Source organism: Mastigoproctus giganteus, chromosome 3 (assembly GCF_048544385.1).
Source record: "Mastigoproctus giganteus isolate SK-2022 chromosome 3, ASM4854438v1, whole genome shotgun sequence".
NCBI lineage: Eukaryota > Metazoa > Arthropoda > Arachnida > Uropygi > Thelyphonidae > Mastigoproctus > Mastigoproctus giganteus.
In genome coordinates this window covers 115063603-115072866 of record NC_143577.1, presented here as the reverse complement: position 1 = coordinate 115072866, position 9264 = coordinate 115063603, and the positions used below count along the sequence as shown (strand labels likewise).

Below are 9264 nucleotides of genomic sequence, written 5' to 3'. Positions count from 1 at the left end.
AAAGTATGACAATAGCTTCTATATGTAGATAGATAGAATAGGTGAGAAAGTGTGAATGTCTTCTTATAGACAATTTCAATTTGCTCCTTACTGATTGGAGCATGTGCGAGGGAAACTTACCATGAGGGAAAAAAATTTAAAATCAACTAGTTATTTACATCAGAATGGTAGAGAAAGTCTAGACCTTATCCAGATAGCACCAAAGGCCTGAGAGTAGAGGCACTCTTAGTGGAGAGAGTGGTCATGCAGTTCTAAGTTGGATGATGATGAAAGAAGTTGTAGTTGTTAAAATGTGGAGGTTAAAAGCAAGGGTTTTAATTACAAAAATGGTGGACTATAAGCACAAGACACAAGGTGGATATCAGAGGGAAGGTGAATAAATGGAAACTATAGAGTATCTTTAAAGAAGTAGCCAAAGAGTCTATAAATGCAAGCTATTAAGAAAATACAGCATGAGAAGGATGTCGAGATTGATGAATATGGAGCTGGCCATGTTAAAACAGAAAAAGATGGCACGAACAATGAAAGGCAGTAAAGCCCATCACAGACAGAGGTTGATCTGTAATAGTACCACAAAAAGGACTAGGCTGGTGGAGGCTGATCACGAGAAATCATTCGATATGAGAGCAAAGGACAGAGAAAGGAGTTTTTATGTGAATACAAAGAAGAATAAAGGAAAGCTGTATATAATATAACTTACAAAGTGAACAGTACTCTACTTTGACCTTTACATATGAAAGAAGCTTGAAGAGGCAAATCTGTGCAAGAAAAGCTGAGAAGTATGCAATTAGTGATAATGAAATTACAGACTATTGTTTATTCGAAAAACTTTTCAACCTAAAGGCAAATAAGCTCCAATGGCTGACGGCATGTACCCAATAATTTTGAAGGAGTTGAGAAGAGAATTCCCTGAACAACTAAGAAATATGAAGACATTACCGGAACTGGGAAGATATCACCAATCCATAAAGGAGGTTCTAAAGAGCAAAGTAACTACACACCAATAAGTCTAACATCACTCATAGGAAAAATTGTAGACAGCATTCTCAAGGAAACACAATGTGGTTTTGTAAGGGGAAGTCTTGTTCAAATAGTCTGGAGAGATATTTTGAAACAGTTACCATGAGAGATTATGATATAAACTGAAACATGTTGGTATCATGGGTAAATATCCTTAGATGGATCAGAATGGCTGCAGGACAGGAAGCAAATGGTTGTGATTAATGGTTATTTGAGGCTAAACTGTTCTTAGAAGTGGGGTGTTCAAGGATTGATGCTAGGATTGCCGCTGTTTCTGATTTTCTTAAATTATACTAATGAAGGGTTACAGGGAGAATGTCAAAATCTGCAGATGATATTAGACTGGAAGAGTTTGTTATGTTATTTGGTTTTTAGGAGCATTAGCAACTAAGGCCATATTGCTCCGGGAATATGCGGTGATCATTCCCTGACCTTTCCGCATCCTCTGTATTTGGTGGTGACGGGCTCGAACCCCGGTCTAATCAAGAAGCGTGTGCTACGCACTGCTGCTGTTCCTTCCCACCTGGTTAAGGAGGCGCCAGACTGGAAGAGTTGTTAATGACTAGTACCAAGCAGCACTTATTCAGAATAACTTGGACAGGCTTCAGGGAGAGTCAGAAAAGCAGCAGTTATGTTTTAATGCTGGAAAATGCAAAGTTTTTGTGCTTGGAAAATAACAATCCCAAAATAAGTTATACATTAGGTAGAGTTGAGTTAAAGGGAGCAGAGGAAGAGATGGATTTGGGTGTTAATATCAAGGCAGACACGAAGTTCATATTTACTTAGTTGTTGTGGTTGTGATGTTTTTTTGGGGCAACTTAGGCCATACTATTTACTTAGAGAGAGAGAGAGAGAGAGATCATAATCCCACTGTAGAAGGTAATGGCAAGACTGTACTTGGACTACTGTGTTCAAGTATAGGAATCAAACCTAGAAAATATTCAACGACTGAACACATTTTGGTGAAATCAGCAAAATAGCACCCATAATGAGGAATAACTTCAAATGCACGGACTAAAAAAAAAAAAAAAATTAAAACTATGCACCTCAGAGGAGATCATAAAATGAATCAAAGTAAAATTTTCACGATTATTTTATAACCACAAAAATAGATACTAGAATTAGGGAATATAAATTTCAATTACGGGGAAGAGGAGGAGACTGGATGTTTTCATTTAGCCAACAATTTGTGAATCACTAGTATAAGTTACTTCCATGATGCTGAGAAATGAGAAAATTCAAAGGACAGCTGGACTTTTATTTATTAGAAGGGTAATTATTTATTATTTATTTTTATCTGGCTGGTGCAGCAAAGCCCAAGTCTTTTTTGCACTAGATAGCTAATTTAATACCATATACACAATAAAAATAATATAAGACTTAAATTTAAAAAAAATAATAATAATAACCGAAAGATGATTTAGCAATCATATCCATGCAAGATTACTTCTGTGGTATAATGCATAATTTTGACACAGATCAACATTATTGCAACCACTGTTTTTCAATGGTATATTTAAGATATATATCAACTACTACATATTTATTATTTCACTATCATTTTATTTAAAAAAAAGACAAAAAGCAGTTTTATATATAATTTGTGAATTGTATATTTTACTAACTCACCATTTCCTGAATACTTCAGTTTTAAAAATCTTGGTATTTTTCTATCTTTTTAGAGTACTGCAACATTTTTGAATGGGTAATAAACTGGTGACAAAATTTTTTTTATAAAATTAATTTTGTTTATTATTTTCAGAACAAACAACCCCTTTCCCACCACGACTAGAAAAAAACTAATTCAAATTAATTGCCTCATCATAATATGATTTTAGTACACATATAGCGTATCTTTTCATTTCATTTTAAAGTGCAACAAATTTTGCAGCAATCTGGTGTTGTGGAAGTAGATAAGTCTAAATGAATTTTAAGGACTGGACATATTATTGGAAGGAACAGGCAAATGTAGTGGGTAAATTTTTCCCCCATTTTATTTATTATTATTTTTTTTTATGGCTGATGCTGTATAAATTTGCTTCCTTGCATCATTTTGCTACTAATATTTATACTAACATTGAAATGTAGATAAGTGCTGGTTTTTGATGGAATGTTTTACAGAACATTTGAGCAGGAAAGCACCTGCATTCTGCACAATACTGGCTGAAAACCAATGCTCTAATTTCAGGATACCCCAACCCTAAGATGAGTTGGTGATCTAGAACTCCTCAACAAATCTCACATCTCATGTTGGTCAGTTAAAATAACCTTACTATATACACCATGTAAGAGAAATGAGATTGCAATTAAAGTGACATTTCAAAAATGGCTATATCTTATTCCTCAAAATTGACTGACATAACATGCCTAAAATGGGAAAGAAAGTTTCCTGAAACAAAGAATTGCAAAATGATTTATGGGGTAATTTTTTCTATCTAATTCAACCTATTTTTCCATATAATTAAGGTATTCCCTTTAACCAATCTTTTAATAGGTCTGTTATCTTAAGATGGTGCTTTGCTCCTCTTACTTCATCTTAAAGAGCATAAATCATTCACATATTATATGATTATTTCATATCTCCATGTGAATACGTAAAAAGATACTGATATAATAGACCAAACTGCAGTACTGTATAAATTATGAGGTGGAGGTGGCGATTACAGCTCAGGAAAGAAATTGCCTGGATTTACATATTACTTTTAAACATTTTTAAATTCAGTTGTTAATATTCAATCTTGGTTTATTTTAAGTGAGTCACTTTTTTTTTTTTTTTTAATCAAGAAATGTATATATTGTCGAAATTAATTATAATAAAGATGTACTTCTGTTTGGTACAATTTAGGGATAATCAACAATCATGCCCGCTAAGTCAGTTGCTAATCCCTATCTAGATGAAAAACTGTGATCATAAATTAACAACTTAATGATCAGAGATTGTAAAACCCAGCTGCCGGAGTTACCGCAGTCTATATTTTACAAAATACAAAAGAATCATATAATCAAAAAAAGTAAAAACAATCCTAAATAAATTATATGAAATAAATGCAAAAAATATTCTTTCTGACATTTTGTATAATTCTACTATTTATTTGATTACAAAATTATATTTTGCAATTCTGATAAAATAAATACTCAGTGCATTAACAGAAATGATGACATTTTAAACAGCAGTGTTTGGGAATAAAGTATGGTGCAAACAAAAGGGAGAAAATTTTTATCATGGTGGCTATCTCTTTCATCACTGTGCTATCATTACTCTTATTTTGTCTGTTTGGGATAAAAGAGTGTGTGTGTGTGTGTGTGTGTGTGTGTGTGTGTGTGTGTGTGTGTGTGTGTGTGTGTGTGTGTAAAGTATGCTTGTTAATGCATGCATATATAATATATTGGACTATCAATATGGCTCAGTCATAACAGGATGAAATGAGCTATGTACACCTTTTCTTTAATCAGAAAGCAAAAAAAGATATATTCTGTTAATATATACATTATATGTCCCTATTTATAAAACCTTCTGATAAGAAAAGTTTTACAGTTTTCTTACCACTGAATTCTTTCAAAATGTTCAACTGTTCTTCTACTCGCAGGGACATAACATATCAACAGTTGCACATCTTATATTTGGGCCCTATATCCAAGATGTCTGATAAAGGTGATATCACAGTATCAGTTTGAAGTCATAATATACATAATTTAGATTGCAAAGTTCAAGCAATATGTTTTTAATTATCTCTTTACACAAATGTAAATTGCACCAAGAATAACTTCTGTTATCACTGTTACACTACTTTCTAACTCCCTTGACTTCTGACACAAAAATATCTTCTGAGGTAAGATAAAATTAGTTAACAGGGAAAGAATGCACAAAATACCAACCTAAGGCTAGTCATCCAAAGACATGCCTTAGGAGAATAGGAAGGAGGTGAGATTGGGATGGGGGGAGGGAGAGAATACCATTTTTTATTCTAAAATGTCTTCTTTCCTTTTAATTTATCAATTAGGTGACATATCTTGAGAGCAGGTCCTAACTTCAGTCCCATATACTTCATCATCATGTCACTGTTCAGAAGTAATAGAGCTTTACCATCAATTTCCTGAAGTGGAAAAAAGAAAACATAATATACATTTTATGATTACATAATTTATGAGCAATTATGAAGTTTCTTCTGCACCCACCCCAAACAAATGGGGATAAGGCTGAAAAAGATAATTTTAAAAAAATATTTAATTGAACATTAGCCAAATAAATCTGGCTAGTGTTTAGTTATATAACTTCAGACTTAGGTAAATTTTTTTGGTAAAATCAATGAGTGAAGTCGAATGAAGGAACAATAAGTATAAGTTTTTATTTTCGTTCCCATAGAAACAATGTTGGATAATAACCTGTGGCGTAACTAGAATCTAGGTAAACAACTAGAGTTAACATTTCATTTTCTGCTTTAAAAATTCTGAAGAAATATTTGACATGTGTTTGAGACAGGTGAAATACGTCAAAGCACTTTAGAGAAACCCCCCACAACATTCAAGCCACGTGGACTGTGTCCCATCGGCTAATCCTTCGGAGAATTACACTCTAGCCAGTGGTTCCCAAACTTTTTCGAGTCACTGCCCCCCTTGGTTCCATAAATGCACTCCCAACGCTTCCGGGTCCTAATTTATAAAAATATTTTTCAGAGTGGTAGACTGCATGACCCAATGAGGAAGATAAAAAAATATAATTCAAAACAGTAATGATTAATTGCACATTTATTTCAAATCCAATAAGTTTTATTTTATTTAATTCAGCATATTGAAATTACTGCACCAGTGATTCTAGCTTTACAAAATCTGACAATCATTTAACAAAAGTCTTAGAACTACATTTAGTAACAAGTTAATTTTTCTGTAAATTTTTAATGCTAGGGATGGGCTTTGGCAGACTGCAAATAGAAATGGACATCGTTGAGATTACAATTGAGACCACGTATATTTGTGAAATGAACTAGGAAGTAATTGGGAGGTTTAGATCTTTTCGCAGATAAGCTTACTCTATTAGTTTGACAATTCATGGTGTATTCAGTAATAAGAAAAAGTGGGGGGGGGGACATGCTGTATGAAGTAATGAATTTTTTGGATATGGCACACACATGGTAAAAATATACCCAGATCCTTGACATAACGTGGCCTCGACAATTCCCCCACATACACACTACTCGGAATCCCTCCAGTCACTATCTGGCAGAGTAGAGGTAGCAAGATTATACATTAGTTGATCTGGAAGCCTCCTAAAGGGTTACCAATAGGTTTGGTCCAGTGTACTAACTACCATCCAGCGTGCGAACACTGTTTTAGAGCTGCATCCTCGAAATGTAAGGAAGATTGGATCTCGCCATGATGTCCATCATAACTTCAAAAGTCATCAGTTGTACTGCATGATGGAAGAGATGGGGAAGGGTTGAATAGAACTTAGCTCTGGAAACTAAACATGGGTTCCACCACTTCAAGCCTCCAATAAGCAAAGTGATGGTATTGCACCAGTTGATGAGCGTCATCTACCACCTGTGTGTGTGTTATGGGTGTTTATCGGCGCATAAGCTGCTGTGGCTATAATGCGCCTATTCACATGAAAAAGCTAAAAACATAATTTAGGCGTAACAATTTGGTTGTGTTTATAGAGATATTTAAAATTTATCATAGAATCCAATTATTTTCAGATATGAGAAAAACTCGTTGATGTTTGCATCATCTCCAATAATATGTTGTAATGTCATTGGTTCTCGTAGATTTCTCAGGGAACTCAGAATGGATGTTCTGTCCTGTTGATAGTGAGGGCAGTCAATCAGAATATGTTTGACTGTTAAATTTTCTGAACAGTATAGACATTGAGGAGGATCTTCGCCTCTGAGCAGATGGAGGTGGGTCAGATATGTGTGGCCAATACGTGCCCGTGCAAGAACCACTTCTTCTCTTCGCACTGTTTTTGTGCTAGAGTGCCAATGTTTTGGATCCTGTTTCAACTGGTAGAGTTTATTATTCTTTTGTTTGTGCCATAGCTCTTTCCACTTCGCGAAACATGCGTTTGTATGATGTGACAGTAGTCAGAGGCTGGAACCGGAATGGAGGTTAAATCAAAGGTTGACGGATTTTTAGCATTTTCATCAGCAAGTTCGTTACCCTTTATCCCTGAATGTGCTGGGATCCAGCAAAAGGTCACTGATTGATGACGTTCTTCAATTTGTAATAGGAGTCTTCCGATTTGATTTAACACAGGATGAGCCTTGTAGAAAGAGTTTTGCATTGCGGTTATTGAGCTGAGAGAGTCTGTGTATAGAACATATTTTATAGATGGGTAGAGATTCAGGTTGTCTAAAGCTAATTTTATTGCATGAAGTTCTGCGGAGAAGCTGCTATACTCAGGTGGAAGGGCAGCCGAGATGATAGTAGACGGAAATACTGCCGCTGCTCCAATGGCTGAATGTGATTTGGAGCCATCAGTATATATGGGCAAAAAATCAGCGTATTTCTGAATATGACTTGCATGGAGTTGTTTCACACTGAGTGTTGATAGATGATTCTTTCCCCACTTTTCAAGATAAGTATCCAAATATAACTGAGAAGGAGGAATCCATGGCGGTTGGGAGTAATTCATTACATGTTTCCTGTTGAAAATTTGAACGTTCCAACTCTGCATTAATTCAATAAGGCGTAAGCCTGCCGGTCTTATTTTACTGGGTTTATTTCTATAAAGGTTTTGCAGTGGTGGATTAAAGAGATATGGCCCAATAGGATGCTGATAGCAACTTTGTATTCGGGCTGCATACATAAGAAGTAGTGTTTTCCTGTGGAGATAAAGAGGGGGCTCATGTGCTTCAATATACAAACTATGAGTAGGAGATGTCCTAAAGGCACCAAGTGCAATCCGCAATGCGCTATGCTGTATAGGATCCAGCCATCGTAGTGTACTCTTACGGGCGGAATCATAAAGTGGAGCACCATAATCCAATCGGGATCTGATCAATGCTCTATATAAAAGCAACAGAGATGTACGGTCTGCTCCCCAAGACAAGGCAGATAAAGCTCTTAGTATGTTCAGCTTTTTGAGGCAGGATATATGGACAGATTTAATGTGCTCAAGGAAATTTAGTTTCCTGTCAAGGATTAATCCTAAGAATCTGATGTTGTTAGTAACTGGAACGGTAAAGTTTTGCATCTGAAGTTCGGGATCTGTATGCATTTTTCGTTGATTGCAAAAGTGTATTGCAACAGTTTTCTGCTGTGATAGACGATAGCCATTTAACTCTGCCCACCTTTGGACTTTATTCAAAGATATCTGCAGCTGTTGTTCAATGGATCTCATATTCTGAGAATGGCAAGAAATAGAGAGATCATCGGCATAAAGGTAGGTCTCAACAGTATTTGGAAGTTCTTTTGTGATGGAATCGATTCTTAGGGCAAAAAAGGGTTGCACTCAGTACAGATCCTTGTGGCACTCCTCCTTCCTGTAAAAATGACATAGAAAGCGAGTTGCGGTATCGAACTTGGAACGAACGAGTCCTGAGAAAGTTTCTGATGAATATAGGCAGGTTGCCTCGTAGACCTAGAGCATGGAGGTCACTGAGGATGCCACGACGGCAGGTAGTATCAAATGCCTTTGGAAACCATAACAAGATGTTAATTTTTTACAAAGGCATTACGAATTGCAAACTCTGCTTTGATCATGAGATCTAAGGAGGACCTGTTCTTTCGAAAGCCATGCTGATTATTGCTAATTAGTTGTTGCGTTTCGATGATCCAAACAAGGCGATTATGGATCATTTTTTCAAGTAATTTACCGAAGCAACTGGATAGAGAAATCGGTCTATAAGTGTTAGGACTGGTAGGATCTTTACCGGGTTTCAAAAAGGCAAAAACTGTGGCATGATGCCAAGAGCTGGGATAAATGTTTTCCATAAATATCCGGTTATAGTAGACCAGCAGTATTTGTAAATTTCTGTCACCAAGGTTTTGTAACATAATGTAAGATATTCCATCTGGTCCAGCGACACTGTTGCGTGTTGTTTTAATGACATGTAGAAGTTCATGATATTGAAGAGGCTGGTTATATGGAAAGAAAACTGATGTTCGAAAGTTGATGGCTCATTCTTCAGTCTTGGTCTTTATTTTCTGAAAAACCAGAGAATAATTTGATGTCGCAGAAACTTCGGCAAAGGTTTTGGCCAAGGCATTTGCAATGTCTTCAGGAGCAGATAGTTCTTGCCCATTCCA

At 35.8% G+C, this 9264-nt stretch overlaps 1 protein-coding gene across 3 annotated transcripts in view; it reads right to left on the bottom strand.

The window, feature by feature from the left end:
- Positions 1 to 4574: 4574 nt before the first annotated feature.
- Scm (Polycomb protein Scm) overlaps positions 4575 to 9264 on the bottom strand; it is a 427976-nt gene continuing 423286 nt past the window's right edge. For all 3 annotated transcript variants that reach the window (XM_090370651.1, XM_090370653.1, XM_090370652.1), the window contains one exon: positions 4575 to 5114. In XM_090370651.1, coding sequence (XP_090226777.1) covers positions 4986 to 5114 — 129 coding nt within the window. In that variant the 3' untranslated portion in view covers positions 4575 to 4985. The remainder of the gene's footprint in view (positions 5115 to 9264) is intronic.